Source organism: Protopterus annectens, chromosome 9.part0 (assembly GCF_019279795.1).
Source record: "Protopterus annectens isolate FY-2018-M chromosome 9.part0, PAN1.0, whole genome shotgun sequence".
NCBI classification, from domain to species: domain Eukaryota; kingdom Metazoa; phylum Chordata; order Ceratodontiformes; family Protopteridae; genus Protopterus; species Protopterus annectens.
The window spans coordinates 23,342,618-23,361,026 of NC_056743.1; the positions used below are offsets into that span (position 1 = coordinate 23,342,618).

Consider the following 18,409-nt stretch of genomic DNA (forward strand, 5'->3'; position numbering starts at 1 on the left):
TGGACCTCTGGTATTTCCTTTTCCCAGTGAAATATTCCTTCATTCTGCAACAATTTTAGGAAAAAACAACCTTTCAAATGAAAAATGAAAAAAAAGCTCTCATCATTTTCAGATGAAACACAGTCCAAGTGTAATTCCTGTCCCTCAGACTAAAAATCAGAACTCCTGCACATGCTCCACGTAAAGAAATCCCAATCCCTCCAAGCTGCATGCTCTAGGGACCTAAACCTTGTCACCACAATAAACAGAACATGCTAGAGGGATAGATTCATGTCCCAGAGACTTCCCATACACTGGAACAAACTACCTAACTATATAAAACAAAGCTCCTCATTAGCACTCTAAGAAAAATCTTGATGATTGGATTGGAGATGGGGATCACTTCTGTGGCTCTGCTTGACAGGGGCACAGGAAAATAATTTTCTCGGGTGGCAAAAGCCAGGGTACCGTTTGGCTAGGCCAATATGGGCCAATAGCCTAGTACCTACCTATGGACAGAGGAAAAATTGTTTCCTTTTTAAATGAAGGGAAAACTCAAAATGTAAAAAGAAAATATTTAAACAAACATTTAGCAAAAATACAGCAAATCTTCCATCCCTGCCTTATGTGACAGAAGTGAAGAAAAATGACTAACACTATGCTTCCTTTTCCTAGGAACCCCCCCCCCCCCAAGAAAAACAGCATCCTGAAGAAGGGGCCCTTCTCCAGAAATCAAGCTCCTCACATTGGTATCACAAAGGAACACCCACTCCCTCCTCCAATGCTGACAACGGTGGTTCTCCTGTGCCCAAAGAGGACAGCTGAACAGCCACAGGGGTTGTGATCATCTTTCGGTCCTTAACTGCTTCCTGAGGAACAGCACCAGAGGGGACACAGAGAAATTGATGAATGGTCCAAAAAACTGATATGGCCAGAGATGAGTCACTCATCACTGGTCAAGGAATTAGAGGAAGCCAGGGCTCAATGGAAGCCGTCTGTACAACTGTTTGCTTCTTCCAGATCAGGTAGGGAACTACTGAGGTGCCAGGAATGAAAAATGTGTCTGACAATAAAGTGGTGGAGAGTCTTGGTAAGTCGGTCTTACCTTCAGACTAAAATATTTCTGAAGTAAAATATTTTAGTGACCACCACCAAAAGCAATAGCCCTAACCCCTAGCAACAAATTTTGACAGAAAAGAAAAACTCTTCCTCAAAAAAATTGATAAAATGGAAAGTAGTCCCCAATGGGACACTTACCTGCCTAGTCTTGAAGATGTGTTAGGCCACAGTTGATCACTGAAAGCCCACAAGGAAGAAAGCACTTCAACAGCTCTCCTTGAACTGTACAGTGGTTAGGGGGCATGGAAGGTGCCTAAAGGTTTAGAATCTAACTTGTTGTCATGTCCATGGCAGGATATGTCACATATAGCTTATACTTCTGCAACAATGACAACTTGTGTCACAAGCTACTTAAAAGGTTCTTCTGGCTTCTAGCCATACAGTAAATGGTTCACTAAAATAGAAGACACTGCTTACCCAATTATCTTGCTGGATGAGATCATCAGCGATGTTAATCCATTCACATCTACCATGTCTATGTCCTATGTGGAAAGAAGCAATGCTGCGAAATGGTTTTCATTTACAGTAACAAAAAAATTATTTTCAGCATTTAATGCTAATTCTGTCATTAAATAAATACTAAACATTTGCTTTCAGGATTAAATATCAATTCAGTCATAAAGTGAACACTGACGACGCAAGTCTTTATTACTTTAAAAGAGCAAGGAAGAATAAACTGCAACTGTAAATCTGGTATTTAGCACAGAACTCCTAAAACGTGTAAGCTATAGTACAAACTGTCAAACTGGTACTTAAAAGGGGATTAATAAAGCTTGGCAGTGACAGTGTAACTCTAGTACTTACACAGGGATTCAAAGAGTGTGATAATCACAGTGCAAGTTTGTGACACACCATAAACCTACCATTCCAATTGGTACTCACTGTATAAGGCTTGGTGACAATGTAACTCTGGTACTTACATGGGGATTCACAGAGTGTGATAATCAGTTTTTGTGACACACTGTAAATCTGCCATTCCGATTGGTACTCACTGTACAAGGCTGGTTGATAGAGTAACTCTGGTACTTACATGGAGATTCACAGACTATGATAATCACAATGTAAGTTTGTGACACACCGTAAATCTGCCATTCCGATTGGTACTCACTGTATAAGGCTTGGTGACAATGTAACTCTGGTACTTGCATGGGGATTCACAGAGTGTGATAATCAGTTTGTGTGACACACTGTAAATCTGCCATTCCGATTGGTACTCACTGTACAAGGCTGGTTGATAGTGTAACTCTGGTACTTACATGGAGATTCACAGACTATGATAATCATAATGTAAGTTTGTGACACACCATAAATCTACCATTCCGATTGGTACTCACTGTATAAGGCTGGCTGACAGTGTAACTCTGGTACTTACATGGGGATTCACAGTGTGTAAAAATCATAGTGTAAGTTTGTGACACACTGTAAATCTTTCATTCTGATTGGTACTTACTGTATAAGGCTGGCTGACAGTGTAACTCTGGTACTTACATGGGGATTCACAGACTGCGTTAATCACAGTGTAAGTTTGTGACACTGTAAATCTGCCATTCCGATTGGTAAGCACTGTATATAGCTGAGTGGCAGTACAACTCGGGTACAGACTATGTAACTCTGGTACTTACATGGGGATTCACAGAGTGTAATAATCATAGTGCAAGTTTGTGACACACTGTACATTCTGATTGGTACTCACTGTATAAAGCTGGCTGACAGTGTAACTGGTACTTACATGGGGATTCACAGACTGTGATAATCACAGTGTAAGTTTGTGACACACTGTAAATCTGCCACTCCGATTGGTAAGCACTGTATATAGCTGAGTGGCAGTACAACTCAGGTACAGACTATGTAACTCTGGTACTTACATGGAGATTTACAGAGCTTGATAATCACAGTATAAGTTTGTGACACCGTAAATCTTCCATTCTGGTTGGTACTCATTGTATAATGCTGGGTGACAGTGTAACCCTGGTACTTTCACAGGGATTCACAGAGTGTGATAATCACAGTGTAAGTTTGTGACACACTGTAAATCTGCCATTCCGATTGGTACTTACTGTATAAGGCTGGGTGACAGTGTAACCCTGGTACTTACACAGGGATTCACAGAGTGTGATAATCACAGTGTAAGTTTGTGACACACGGTAAATCTGTCATTCTGATTGGTACTCACTCTACATAGCTGAGTAGCAGTGTAACTTGGGTACAGACTATGTAACTCTGGTACTTACATGGGGATTCACATACTGTAATAACCACAGTGTAGGTTTGTGACACTGTAAATCTGCCACTCTGATTGGTACTCCCTCTACATAGCTGAGTAGCAGTGTAACTTGGGTACAGACTATGTAACTCTGGTTCTTACATGGGGATTTACAGAGCTTGTTAATCACAGTGTAAGTTTGTGACACACTGTAAATCTGCCATTCCGACTGGTACTCACTGTATAAGGCAGTGTGACAGTTAACTCTGGTACTTACATGGGGATTCACAGACTGTAATAATTCCAGTGTAAGTTTGTGACACACTGTAAATCTGCCATTCCGATTGGTACTCAATGCATATGTCTTGGTGACAGTGTAACTCTGGTACTTATATGGGGATTCACAGAGTGCGATAATTACAGTGTTTGTGACACAAGGTAAATCTGCCATTCCAATTGGTACTCACTCTACAGAGCTGAGTGGCTGTGTAACTCAGGTACAGACTATGTAACTTTGGTACTTACATGAGGATTCACAGAGCGTGATAATCACAGTGTTGTAATACACTGTAAATCTGCCATTCCAACTGGTACTCACTGTAAAAGGTTGATGCACTGCAAGTACACTGCATTTAGCTGTGGATTCACAGACTGATATAAACATTCTCTGATCAATGTAAGTACCACAGTTACATGGAATTACACGCTCGAGTAACACATTTTATGAATTACAAGCTGTGAATGTATTTAAAGAGATTAATACTTACATCAAATGTTGTTCTCTGTCTGAAATTCATATAACTTGGTACTTGGGAGTCCAATTGCATGTAACTTCTTTACTTATGTGGAGATTGATAAGGCTTAATGTGGATAGTCTAAACTCATTACATACTAGAAATGTAGTATTCAGCCTGGGAATCGTATTGCTCTGGTGGTCAGACAGGAATTCCTATAGCATCACACTCCCACAGTGAGTCAGTTACATGATGTGGATCTGGTTCTGGGCTGGAAATCTATAGAAAATGGTACTGATTGTTGTAATTCTCCTACACACTATGCAGCTCTGCTACCAGCAAGGGACTCAGGAATCTGCTGCTCACACGATAACATTCCTACAATCTGTGTAACTCTGCCACTTAGCTGGAGATTCATAAAGCTTGACATTCACAGCTGGATTGTCCGTGTAAGTTTGGGATGTATTAAATATATCTTATACATAGTATGAAAGTTTGTAATACAGTGTGGGGTTTAGAACATTTTCTACAAGAAGCAAGGTTCATACATGTGTTGCGCCTTGTGCATAATCTGTCAGGTATTTACTACTCCTAGGCACTTGATTCTTGACTGTAGGTACTCTGTATGGTGCTTAATAAAATGTATGGAATATTAAGTATGCTGTACATTTCAATGGCATACCTACCACTGACATAAGCAGACCACCACCTGAAGACTGGTGCACACTTTGTGCAGCTCAGTGTGCTCTTGGGAGATCAGGATTTAAAATTGTGTGCTGGTGAGGAAATAAAGAACAACTCATTCATGCTTCTCTAACAGCAGGAACACAAAGTACAGAAGGATAGTGTGCTCTGTACATCAGGAACACAAAGTACAGAAGGATAGTGTGCTCTGTACATCAGGAACACAAAGTACAGAAGGATAGTGTGCTCTGTACATCAGGAACACAAAGTACAGAAGGATAGTGTGCTCTGTACATCAGGAACACAAAGTACAGAAGGATAGTGTGCTCTGTACATCAGGAACACAAAGTATAGAAGTACAGTGTGCTCTGTACATCAGGAACACAAAGTACAGAAGGATAGTGTGCTCTGTACATCAGGAACACAAAGTATAGAAGTACAGTGTGCTCTGTACATCAGGAACACAAAGTACAGAAGGATAGTGTGCTCTGTACATCAGGAACACAAAGTATAGAAGTACAGTGTGCTCTGTACATCAGGAACACAAAGTACAGAAGGATAGTGTGCTCTGTACATCAGGAACACAAAGTACAGAAGGATAGTGTGCTCTGTACATCAGGAACACAAAGTACAGAAGTACAGTGTGCTCTGTACCTCAGCTATACCAAGGACAGACATCAGAGAAATGCACATGGGTAAGGGTCATCAAGCAGCACCTTGTGCATCCTGCTTTAGTTATGTACACAATGGGACAGACATCAGAGAAATGCACATGGGGGAAGGGTCATTAAGCAGCACCTTCTGCATCCTGCTTTAGTTATGCACACAATGGGCTGGGAGGAGGCTTTTACATTGCTGTAGAGTCCAGGTGCGTACCTTACCATGCTGTATCAATTAGTATTTTTGTAGACTGCACAGCATGGCAGCATGTGCACTCAAACATCACAGGAACACAAGACAGTAGGAGTTATGAGCCATGCAACGTGTGTGTGTGTGTGTGTGTGTGTGTGTGTGTCTGTGTCACTTTTTGCAAAGGTATGCATCAAGTGCTACACCACTGCATGATCCCTGTGCTAGGCTCAGCATGCCTATGCTTCTGTGGATCAACTGTTGCACAGTCTATGCTAACTCTGAACTGCACGGTGGGGGGAGCTGTAATAAGGGAGCAGTGGATATGACAGGCCATCAGCTTTCCATATGTCTGTCTGTCTATCTATCTATCCATATATCTCGCGCTCTCTCTCTATCTTCACATTTACAGGCCAGAGTAGTTCTAAGGGAAGGAAAAAGATGGAGATTTCTTCCTAGGCAAAAACAAGACATTTTGTTGTAGGCACTCCATAAACATGGCCAGGACAGGAATGACCTGGCCTTCTACAAATGAGTCTGGCTGGACCTTATTGCACAGGCAAACTCTGTCAGTGGCCATAAGAGATTGCTAGATCAAATATACCACAGGCCACCAACAATCAATCATGTCTAAAACAAGGCAACTTGCTTTAAACAAGACTGCATAGCTACAGGTCATCCTACACAGTCATTCCTAATTGACAGGGAGGAGGCATCTGTGTGCGATTCCTCTCACACCCAGTGGAGGACTTGTTATCCTCTTACATATATCATGTTCTGCAACATGCCACAGCCAAAACTGGGCCCATACTCAGTACAGTCATTTAATTCTTACAGACAGCTGCTAAGTCAGCCATCACAAGGTGTAAGGCCTGTATGTTTTGCATGATATTTTGTGTTACAGCTGTAATACCACTGTAATCTGGTAATGTTACTGATGCACTCATGTCTGTCTATTCTCACAGATGTTTTCGTATCTGGGTCCTCTGTCATGGATGCTGGCATACCTGATGTCAGAGAAATATTTGAGCCTTATGATAACAGCAGCCACAGCCTGGTGCAGTCTGTGACCAGAAAGGCTGTCACACATAGGTAATGTGGCAGGCACTCACCCTTCCCTCCTACGGACACTGTTGTACTGCTCCACTGCAATGCGTGCTTAGTGTGGGAATTCTGGGTACTAATTGGATGCCACAATGACACACTGTATATTACACCTTCTGTATTGCTAAGCACCTGGCAGATGGTGGAGTGAAATCTTTTACAACTGGTATGCTGTTTTCTCTGCATCCCAGGTGGGGCCTTCATGACAATGTGTGTGCAATCGATGACACCTAGGACCTCACAGAAAAGCAATATATTAAAAATACCTGCATGGTGTTCTTTCATTTCTTTGTAGCGCATGGGAACATACAGTTGTGTATGGCAGCAGATGTTCTAACATATTACTGCTCCAGTAGTCTAAGCTGTACAGGTTACATCTTGCCCTGGCAATAAACCTAAAGCAGAACCAAGAGGGGGGTGGTGGAGGGAAAGGACAGCTACTGCAACAGTGACCTATTGGGACATCTACTGTACTGGTGGGTGTACAGGTGGTTTACATCTACTGTACTGCGGGGTGTACAGGTGGTTTACATCTACTGTACTGGTGGGTATACAGGTGGTCTACATCTACTGTACTGCTGGGTGTACAGGTGGTTTACATCTACTGTACTGGTGGGTGTACAGGTGGTTTACATCTACTATTCTGGTTGGTGTGCAGGTGGTTTACATCTACTGTACTGGTGGGTGTACAGGTGGTTTACATCTACTGTACTGGTGGGTGTACAGGTGGTCTACATCTACTGTACTGGTGGGTGTACAGGTGGTCTACATCTACTGTACTGGTGGGTGTACAGGTGGTCTACATCTACTGTACTGGTGGGTGTACAGGTGGTCTACATCTACTGTACTGGTGGGTGTACAGGTGGTTTACATCTACTGTACCGGTGGGTGTACAGGTGGTTTACTTATGTTCAACATTAGATCACTATTGTAGTGGAAAGGTTTTGTGACACTTCAGCTAAAACACCAGTGTCGCCACTCGATATCAACACCATTTATATTATGATGGACTTGGTTCTAAGCAAGACATTTTTTACATTTGACAATGAATAATTTAAGCAATCCTCTAGAGTGGCCACGGGGCAGCCTGTGCTCTACCTTTTACCAATCTGGTTTTATGCCACTGAGAGCACTTGTTTCTAAGCAGCAATAACTTCTTCCCCTTCATTTGTTTAATATTTGATTCCTGAATGGCATTTTTACTGTTTGCTATGCAGACTTGGACATACTTAACACATTTTTCCATACCTTGTTCCTGCTACTTCTTTTTTGGATTTCTCTTTTAAGATTCATTATGTAGGTATTTCTTTCCTTGATGTATATTTATACGAGTCACACATAACACAAGAGGGGCACTTGTTCCAGCTACTACTTCCATTTTCATATTGCTCATTCTTTCATGTATCTGTCTTTCCTGAATTGTATCTGAGGATGAACAGGTTAAGGAAAGTATTTTGCCTAAAAATATGTTTCTTGATCATGCTTACCCTAGCAATTTATTAGAGGAAGTCATTATGCACCCATCTTGAGAAAACCTTTATCCAACACCCCCAGGACAGGAATTCTATTTGACCACAAGTTATCAATGGTCTTGCATCATTCCTTGGATGCTGGTGGCAGACACTCTGTAGTTAAGAACAACTGAGCCAGGATTTCTGGTACTTTTCCTGGTCATAATAAATCTGGCACCATATCATCTTTTGTATACAAGTCATTGAACAATATTGGTACATCTTTTGAACACAGGATGGTCACTCCATATTTCTTTGGCCATTTGAGCAAGTGCGGTGCATGTAGCCCGTGCTGTTACATCTTCCATCACAACTGGTGATAAAAACAATACTTTAAACATTCAAGTTCTTCTAAGTATTTTAAAAAGTTTACTTTTTTTTTCTTGGAAAAAGTCTTCCAAAACAGCAGGGAGACTGGCAAACTACCTTACTCTGTGGGGAATTGTCATGGCAAATCCTTTTAAACTCTGATCTGGTTTAAATGATTTTGTCTCTCTTGTTCTGGTTTTGAAGAGAAGGTCTGATAGGTTGAAGCATTAACTCTTCCTGACAGACCTACTTTACTTTAGCATATTTAAGCTTGTTTTATAGGGAAGTATTTTATTCTGATGAAGTTCTTCTAATAGGATCAAAAATTTTGTCAAATACTTCTTGTGGTGTATTTCCTTCTTTATTTATTTTGTTTTCATTTTGGTACATTTGACCTACTCTTTGGCTGTTTGTGCTGGTCACTATTGCAGTCCTCTAAGCTGTATGGGTAAATTATGAAAGTTTAAAAGATTATATAGGGTGGAGAAAAAAATAATCCAGGAGGCCTTGTAGAATGGTCCTAGCAAAGCTAGTTCTACACCTGGAAAAGGAGCCCAGTTTGTAATGATTTTTAAAAGTATCTACAGATGACCAAGTTGTTATCTTTAGAATACTTCTAGAGTCCACCTCTTTCCAAAAAGCCACAGAAGAAGGAAGGTCCTAGTAGAATGAACCCTGACCTTGGAAGTAACTTGTTATGGTGAGAATAGCAGAAAGTAGCAGCATGAAGCCACCATCCACAAACTGTCCAGTTTGATAATGGTTATTCCTTTTTCTTATCTTCACAGGAAGCAATAAGCTGCTTGGCCTTCCTGAAAGATTTTGTTCTGCCAAATGGTATCTGAGCTCTCTATGGATATCCAGAGTATGTAAGATTCCTTCTCCCTCATTTTTAGGTTCTAGAAAGAATACAATGAGATTAACAGATTGGCTCAATGTAAACTTTAAAACCATTTTAGGCATAAAATAAGGATTTGTTCTCAAAGAAACCCTATGTTTGCAGAAAATGAGGTAGGGTCGACTCACCATAATAGCCTGTACCTCAGATTCACTTCTTGCAGAAGACAAAGCAATTAGTAACATAGTTTTCCAAGTCAAGAACTTCGTATTAGCCAGATAAGTTGGTTCGCATGCAAGAAGTCGTAGTTTTTCCAAGCAGAAAGTTAAGATTTCACAAAGGAGTCACCTGTTTTCTAGGTGGACATAAGTTCATAGGTAGGTGCTAGGCTATCTGCCCGCGGGCATTTATAAACCTAGCCAGAGTGTGTCAACTTTTGCTGATTAATTAACTGAGTCTCTGTCAAGAAGAGCCAATGAAGTGATCCCAGGGGTGTATTTTCTGTTACCCATCCACTCGTCAAGGTTTCTCTTGAAGAGTGTTAGTGTGGGGGCTCTGCCTAATAGAAATTTTGATCCAAAGCATGGGGAGTCTCTGTGACAGGAATCTATCCCTCCAGCATGTTCTATTTATTGTTGTGGCGAGGTTTAGCTCACTAGAGTGAGTGTCTCACAGTGACTTGGATTTCTTTAGGTGGAGCATGTCCATCAATTCTGAGTTGGACACGGCTTTGTAAGTCAGGCAGAAATCACCTCTGAGTAAGAGAAATGCCACTGAGTACAGCCGGAGTTTTTCCAGTTGAGCTGTATAGGACACGTGTTTGAGGCCAGTAATCCTCTTGGTGACGTACTTTTGTGGTCTTTCCAACTGTTGGAAGTGTCTTGTGAGGTACATCCCAAATGGGGCATTGTACTCTATGATGGGTCTGATGAGTGATGAGTAGAGGGGCACTATAACCTCTTTATTTTTAGATGCAAACCCTTTAGTAATTAGATGGGCTACATAGAAGGAATTCCTAACTACTTTGGCAATATGATTGTCAAAGGAGAGATTACTATTTACCTCAGTCCCCAGATCTCTAATTACCTCTTTTGTATTAAGGGGGCTGCCACCTATGTGGTAATTCATGTATGTTTTGTTTTTCCCAAATGGGATGACTATGCATTTTTTGGCATTAAGCTTGAAACCATGACTTTGACACCAGGTGTCCGTCTCAGTAAGGCCCTTTTGGAGAATGTCCATATCAGTCAGAGAGTCGATTATGGCTCCCAGTTTGCAGTCATCGGCAAACTTGGTTAGCTATAGTCCTCCTGTGTTTGCCTGTACTTCTGAGAAGTATATGCTGAACAGTAGGGGTCCCAGGACCAAGCCTTGTGGGACACCACTTGTGACTGGTTTAGAGTCGGACCTGGAGCTCGCTATTCTTACAGTGTGGGTTCTGTCTGTAAGCCAGTTGGCAACCTATCTTGTGACGTGGGGGATTATGTTCAGGCTGGTGAGTTTTTCTATAACTCCCGAGTGGGGAATGGTGTCAAAAGCCTTGGTGAGGTCAAGGTAGGCTGTGTGAACCACCTTCCCCTCATCTATGGCCTTGGTAACTGTCTTGAAGAAGTCAACCAGGTTTAGTAGGCATGATCTGCAGTTAACAAAGCCGAACTGGGTTGGGTCAAGTGTTTGGAGGTTCCCAATGTCTTTGTTAATGAGTTCCATGATGCATATATGCAACCCACCCCCCAAAAAAATTATGTGACTTCAGGACTGGTAAAAAGGGGGAGGGGGTGGAAGGCTAAAGGTAGACAGGTAAAAAAGGCTGAAAGATGACTACTGGCAGTTAAATAAAAAAGGCCAGAGAATAAGAAGTCAAACAAAATCTAGAACCAGAGGCATTTGGGTCTTAAAAGGGTCCTGGTTCTTAGCATGACACTAACTAGAAAATCTTTTCCACTTACACATACATGATGATTTTCTAGTAACAGTTGTTTAGCCTCCTTTAGTACCTGATGATGCATGTCCTCTGAAAAAAAAGGTGCCTACAGGGTATCAAAAGACATCACCAAGACAGTCAACTCAAGTGTTTCAGGTTAGGGTGCATCAAACAACCCCTTTCTTGTCTGAGTAAATCCAGTCTGTGGGGAAGTCTCTGGTAAAATGCCTTGGCCAATTTCAAAAGACGTGAGAACTGCTATTGCCTGGGCCAAATGTGAGTCACCACCAATATTTTTGGGGAGTCCTTCTGAATCTTTAAAAAAATACTGGAAATCAGTGGAAAGCAAAGAGAATCATTCCCATCCATGTCTTTCAGTCTTGCTTATATGGACTCCTGGAGCAGAATTTTAACTGCATCAGTTCATCCAAATGGCTACTGTTCAGAAATCATAGTGCATTATGGTCTAGGTTATTTTATGACAGGGTTACGCAAAACATTTGTATTAAAAGGACAATATACACAAGCATTTTAACAGATTTTATACCACTTATCACCACACACACAAACTATACCTCTTTATTATGTTCAAATAAAGCTTTGGAATAATGTTAATAAAAAGTCTTGTTAACTTAAATATTTTTCTGATTCTGTACAGATATTTCTTCTTTACACTCCATCCATTTCGTGCTACCCAACATATTCCCTCGTTTTCTCCTCAAAATAAATTCTAAATCAGAATTACTAGCTGGTAGCCCACCAATCTAAGCTACTTTCATAAACAGGCAAGTTTACATATATAGTGTGTCATTACCATAAAGATATCCACCACTAACACATATCCCCGTATCCCTGAAAACCACAACACTTATTATAAGGAGGTTAACTAGGCTAATGGCCCTGGGGGCCTTACAAGTCTAGCCAAGAGTTTATCCACAAAAAAGAAACCTCAGTCAGCACCTGTCACTCCTGTCAATGAAAGAGGTGGAACCCCTGGGACAAAATTTGAGGTTTCCCATCCACTCATCAAGGTTGCACTTAAAGAGGGTCAGCGAGGTACTCTGTTTGACATGTATGGGTAGTCTATTCCAGAGAAGGGGCAGCCTCTGGGAGACAAACCTGTCTCTCCAGCAGGTTTTGTTGATATCGCATATTAGATTTAGGCCTCTTGAGTGGGTAATGCATGAGGCATTAGCCTTACGGATATGGAGCATCTCTAGTAGGGCAGGGTCCGATATTGCCTTGTGGGCGACACACAGATCACCTCTGAGCAATATGTATGATACCGAGTAAAGTGATAGTGAGTTGACCCTGTCCGCATAGGAGAGGTGTTGGAGGCCATGGATTCTCTTTCTGAGGTATTTCTGTGGTCTTTCCAGTTGGTGCAGGTGTTTGGAGAGGTACATACCAAACAGGCCATTATACTCAATTATGGGTCCAATGAGGGAGGAGTACAGGGAGGTAATAACCTCGTTTTTTTCTGGATGCAATCCCTTTACTTATGAGATGAACCAAGCAAAAGGCTTTTCTGACCATTGCTACCACATGATGGTCGAATCTGAGATTGTTGTCAACCTGAATACCCAGGTCTCTCACCGCGGGTTGTGTGCTTCGGGGGTTGCCATTGATGCGGTAATCAGTAGGGGCCTTATTTTTGGCAAATGGTATGATAATACATTTTTTTGCATTTAACTTAAGGCCATGACTTTGGCACCAGTTATTTGTAGCTCTGAGACCCTCCTGCAGTATGTTAATGTCATGTGGGGAGTCAATGACAGAACCTAATTTACAGTCATCCGCAAACCTGGTCAGCCACATATAAATAATTCAGTCAAGCAAAAATTAAGACAGTGCAGAACTCTGAAAAATTAAAAAGTGCCAAAAAATATACTTATCAGTGCGATATTTCCAGATTGTTCGAGAGGCACTCATAAGTCAGAATACAAGCAGATTCTAGCAATGGTATGTAGCAATTTACAAACAGGGACTATTTTTATATCAGCAAGCCTTGAAACAATCAGATAACACAAAAGCTGTTAGACAAGTTTTGACAACTTGAACACCACAGGAATGGGGGAACCAGTTCCAGAACAGATCAGAAAACAGAATACAATACCAGCAAATACATAAATAATTCAGTCAAGCAAAAATTAAGACAGTGCAAAACTCAGAAAAGTTAAAAGTGCCAAAAAAATACACTTACAACTGGTATATTTACAGATTGTTTGAGACACACACTTCAGTCAGAACACAAGGAGATTCTAGCAATGGTATGCAGCAATTTACAAACAGGGACTATTTTATATATCAACAAGCCTTGAAACAGTCAGGTAAAACAAAAGCTGTTAGAACATTTTACCAACTTTAAGAACACCACAGGAATGGGGGGGGGGGTACCCATTCCAGAACAGATCAGAAAACAGAAAACAATGCCAGCAAATACACAAATAATTCAGTCAAGCAAAAATTAAGAGAATGCAGACTTCTAAAAAGTTAAAAAGTGCCAAAAAATATACTTATCAGCGCTACATTTCCAGATTGTTTGAGAACACCTCTTCAGTCAGAACACAAGGAGATTCTAGCAATGGTATGCAGAATTTTACAAACGGGGACTATTTTTATATCAGCAAGCCTTGAAACAATCAAATAACATAAAAGCTGTTAGACCAGTTTTACAAACTTTAACACCACCACAAGAATAGGGGGGAACCAGTTTCATAACAGATCAGAAAAAATAAAACAATGCTGGCAAATATATAAACAATTCAGTCAAGCAAAAATTAAGACATTGCAGCACTCTGAAAAGTTAAAAATTGCCAAAAAATATACAGATCAGCGCTATATTACCAGATTGTTTCAGAAGCACTCTTCAGTAAGAACACAAGGAGATTCTAGCAATGGTATGCAAGAAATTACAAACAGGGACTATTTTTACATCAGTAAGCCTTGAAACAATCAGATGACAACAAAGCTGTTAGACCAGTTTTACCAATTTTAAGAACACCACAGGAATGGGCGGGGACTGGTTTCAGAACAGATCAGAAAACAGAAAATACTGCCAGCAAATATATAAATAATTCAATAAAAAATTAAGTGCAGAACTCTGAAAAGTTAAAAAGTACCAAAAAATACACTTATCAGCACCATATTTCCACATTGTTTGAGAGGCACTCTTTAGTCAGAACATAAGGATATTATAGCAATGGTATGCAGGAATTTACAAGCAGGGACTATTTTTATATCAGTAATGCTTGAAACAATCAGATAACACAAACGCTATCAGACCAGTTTTACCAACCTTAAGAATCAACAGGAATAGGGGGATCCAGTTTCAGAACAGATCAGAAAAAAGAACACAATGCCGGAAAATATATAAATAATTCAGTCAAGGAAATATTAAGACAGTGAAGAACTCTGAAAAGTTAAAAAGTGCCAAAAAATATATTTATCAATGCTATATTTCCAGATTGTTTGAGTAGCACTCTTCAGTCAGAACACAAGGATATTCTAGCAATGGTATGCAGCAATTTACAAACAGGGACTATTTTATATCAGCAAGCCTTGATACAATCAGATAACACAAAAGGTGTTAGACAAGTTTTGACAACTTTAAGAACACCACAGAAATGGGGGAACCAGTTCCAGAACAGATCAGAAAACAATACCAGCAAATACATAAATAATTCAGTCGAGCAAAAATTAAGACAGTGCAGAACTATGAAAAGTTAAAATTTCCACAAAAAAAAATACACTCATCAGTGCTACATTTCCAGATTGTTTGAGAAGCACTCTTCAGTGAGAACACAAGGAGATTCTAGCTGTGGTATGCAGCAATTTACAAACAGGGACTATTTTTATATCAGCAAGCCTTGAAACAGGTAAAATAAAAGTTGTTAGACCAGTTTTACCAACTTTAAGAACACCACAGGAATAGGGGGGAAGCAGTTTCAGCACAGATAAGAAAACAGAAAACAGTGCCAGCAAATATATAAATAATTCAGTCAAGTAAAAATTAAGACAGTGCAGAACTTTGAAAAGATAAAAAGTGCCAAAAATATATATTTATCAGCGCTAATGACCTGCAGGAATTTACAAACAGGGAGTATATTTATATCAGCAAGCCATGAAAAAAAATCAGATAACACAAAAGCTGTTAGACCAGTTTTACCAACTTTAAGAACGCCATAGGAATAAGGGGAAACGGTTTCAGGACAGATCAGAAACCAGAAAGCACTGCCATCAAATATATAAATAATTCAGTCAATCAAAAATTAAGACAGTGCAGATCTCTGAAAAGTTAAAAAGTACAAAAAATACATTAATCAGCGCTATATTTCCAGATTGCAAGAGAAGCACTCTTTAGTTAGACCATAAGGAGATTCTAGCAATGGTATGCAGGAAATTACAAACAGGGACTATTTTTATATATGCAAACCTTGAAACAATCAGATAGCATAAAAGTGGTTAGACCAGTTTTACAAACTTTAAGAACACCACAGGAATAGGGGTGAACAAGTTTCAAAACAGATCAGAAAACAATGCCACCAAATATATACATAATTCAATCAAGCAAAAATTCATACAGTGCAGAACTCTGAAAAGTTAAAAGTGCCAAAAGAAAGAAGTTATGTACCTACCATAACGTTCCATGTTAGTTGTCTCTCGCCTTCCTTCTTGCTGGTTGGGATCGGAGCTGATCCTCGGCTCCGACTCAGCCATCTTCAATAGCTCAAGAGCTGTTTACTGGCTTGAGGCTACCCCTTATCCCATAATGCCTAGCGATAGCTACCCAGCTCTCATTTGAAATAGTTAACCCCAGACATAACATAATAATTCAGTCAAGAACCAGTTGACTATACCTGCCATATTCTCTTAGGTCAAAAAAGGAGACAAGAGAACACACAGCCAGTGAAACGGACCAAAAAACTCCTCTCGGTCCACTAGGACAGGGGGGTGGAGTGTGGGACGCAAGAAGGAAGGCAAGATGAAGGCAACTAACATGGAATGTTATGGTAGGTACATAACTTCTTTATGTTAAGTTGTCTGTCTCGCCTTCGTTCTTGCTGGTTGGGACAGCATCCCTAGCACCTAACTTCCTGGATGGCTAAGTGGAACAGACTCTTCAGAACAGTGGAACCAAAGTCAGCTCTGCTCCTGGAGACCATATCCAACTTGTAATGAGAAATAAAGGTATGAGGGTTTGCCCACGTGGCAGCTGCACAGATAGAATCCATGGGCAACCTAGACTGGAAGGCTACAGAGGTGGCCAAGGCCCTAGTAGAATGACCTTTCGGTTTAACAGGTAACTGTTTGTTCCTTAACTGATAAATGAAAGTAATAGTGTGACAACCATCTCGACAAGGTTACCTTGGAAACTGAGAGAACCTGCTTGCCCAAGGCGTAAGAGAGGAATAGTTGGTCCGATTTCCTTACTTCTTTAGTTCTGTGCAGGTAAAAGCGCAATTGCCTATGAACATGCAATTGATGTAGTTTGTAGTCTGCCTTGTTGGTATGATTAGGGAAAAACACAGGAAGATCTATAGATTGGTTTAAGTTACTTTCTGAGCAGACTTTAGGGAGAAATGATGGATTAGTTCTCAGAGCAACCCTGTCCTTATGAAAAAACAAGTAAGGAGGACGAACACATAGCGCCTGAAGTTCGGAGACACGTCTGGCTGAAGTAATAGCTACTAGAAAGAGTGTCTTCCAAGATAGCAAGAAGCTGCTGGTTAAAAAGGGGGCAGAATTAAGGAGGTTAGGACTAACTTAAGGTCACAAGGAGGAGGGGGATCTCTCACTGGAGGCCTAAGAAGAGTTGCCCCTCTCAAAAAAGCTTTACATAACTTATGAGACATAATGTTATAGTTCAAAAAAACAAAATTAGAAATGGCCATTTGTACCCTGATCGTAGAAGCAGCGAACCCGGAATGAAACAGCAGAGCTAGGAATTTCAAGATTTCATGGACTGGGGCTGAGAAGGGATCCACATTCCTAGTGTCTGCCAACAAGAAAAACGTTTCCATTTGCTAGCATAAGGTTTCCTCATTGTAGACTTGTGAGAGGACACGATAATGTCACGGACTGCTGGGGAAATGCTGGGAAGCCTGGCTAAGGTTGGAAGTGGAGCAACCAAGCTGTGAGCTGGAGGGTTTTTAGGGATTGATGCAACCCGCCTGATTGATGAGCCAGGAGGTCAGGAATTGGGTCCAGAGTTGATCGAGAAGGTAACGGTGCAGGAACAGAAACCATATCTGTTGAGGCTGTAGGGAGCAATGAGGATCATTTTGCAACCCAACGATTTTGCTTTCTGTATAAGTTTGGGTATCAGAGGGAATGGAGGAAAGGCATAATGAAGTCCCTGGGGCCAATCGTGGACTAGAGTGTCTCTGGGTGTTTGACCCAGAAGCGGGAGAAGGGAAAGGTAGTTGCAGCATTTGCTGTTGAAGGGGGTGGCAAAGAGATTGCAGCAAGGCGAAAAACAAGATTCTCAATATCCTGATTCAGAGACCACTCATGAGGCATTAGAATAGCTCTGCTGAGCCTGTCTGCTATGACGTTGGATCTCCCAGGGATGTGCGTCGCAATCAGAAAATGTTGGGAGGAAATCGCCCACTGCCAAAGCCTGAGTGCTTTTCGACATAAGGGGTAGGACCTGGTTCCGCCCTGCTTGTTGATGTACCACACCACTGACATGTTGTCCGTTTGAATAGCAATGGTCCCAGGAGGAAGAGAGTCTTGAAGAGCTTGCAACGCTAGGAGCACGGCTCTCATTTACAGGACATTTATATGCAGATGGTACTCGTGAGGTTGCCACGTGCCTTGGACTGTCATGCCCAGATAATGTCCCCCCCACCGTATCAGGGAGGCATATGTCATCACTGTGGCTACTGGAGGGGGTTATATGAAAGGTCTGCCCTGAATAACTAGTGGGGAGACCATCCACCAAGAAAGATGCCTTTTGCATGCAACCGTGATCATGATCCCGTACGTCATGGGTAGCTCTTGGAAAGACCACTGCGTGAACAAAAGCCACTGAAGAATCCTCATATGAAAGCATGCCAGTGGGATTAGGAGAATGGCTGCTGCCATGGAGACCAGAGTTTGAAGGACGTACCTGACTTGGATCCTTTTTCTCTGCATCAGAACCTGTACCTG

General features: G+C 41.1%; 1 protein-coding gene across 1 annotated transcript in view; it reads right to left on the reverse strand.

Moving 5' to 3' along the window:
• ZDHHC13 (zinc finger DHHC-type palmitoyltransferase 13) overlaps nt 1–18,409 on the reverse strand; it is a 3,021,844-nt gene that overhangs the window by 2,022,364 nt on the left and 981,071 nt on the right. The window contains exon 6 of the mRNA XM_044082531.1: nt 1,516–1,580. Within this exon, the coding sequence (XP_043938466.1) occupies nt 1,516–1,580 (65 nt within the window). The remainder of the gene's footprint in view (nt 1–1,515; nt 1,581–18,409) is intronic.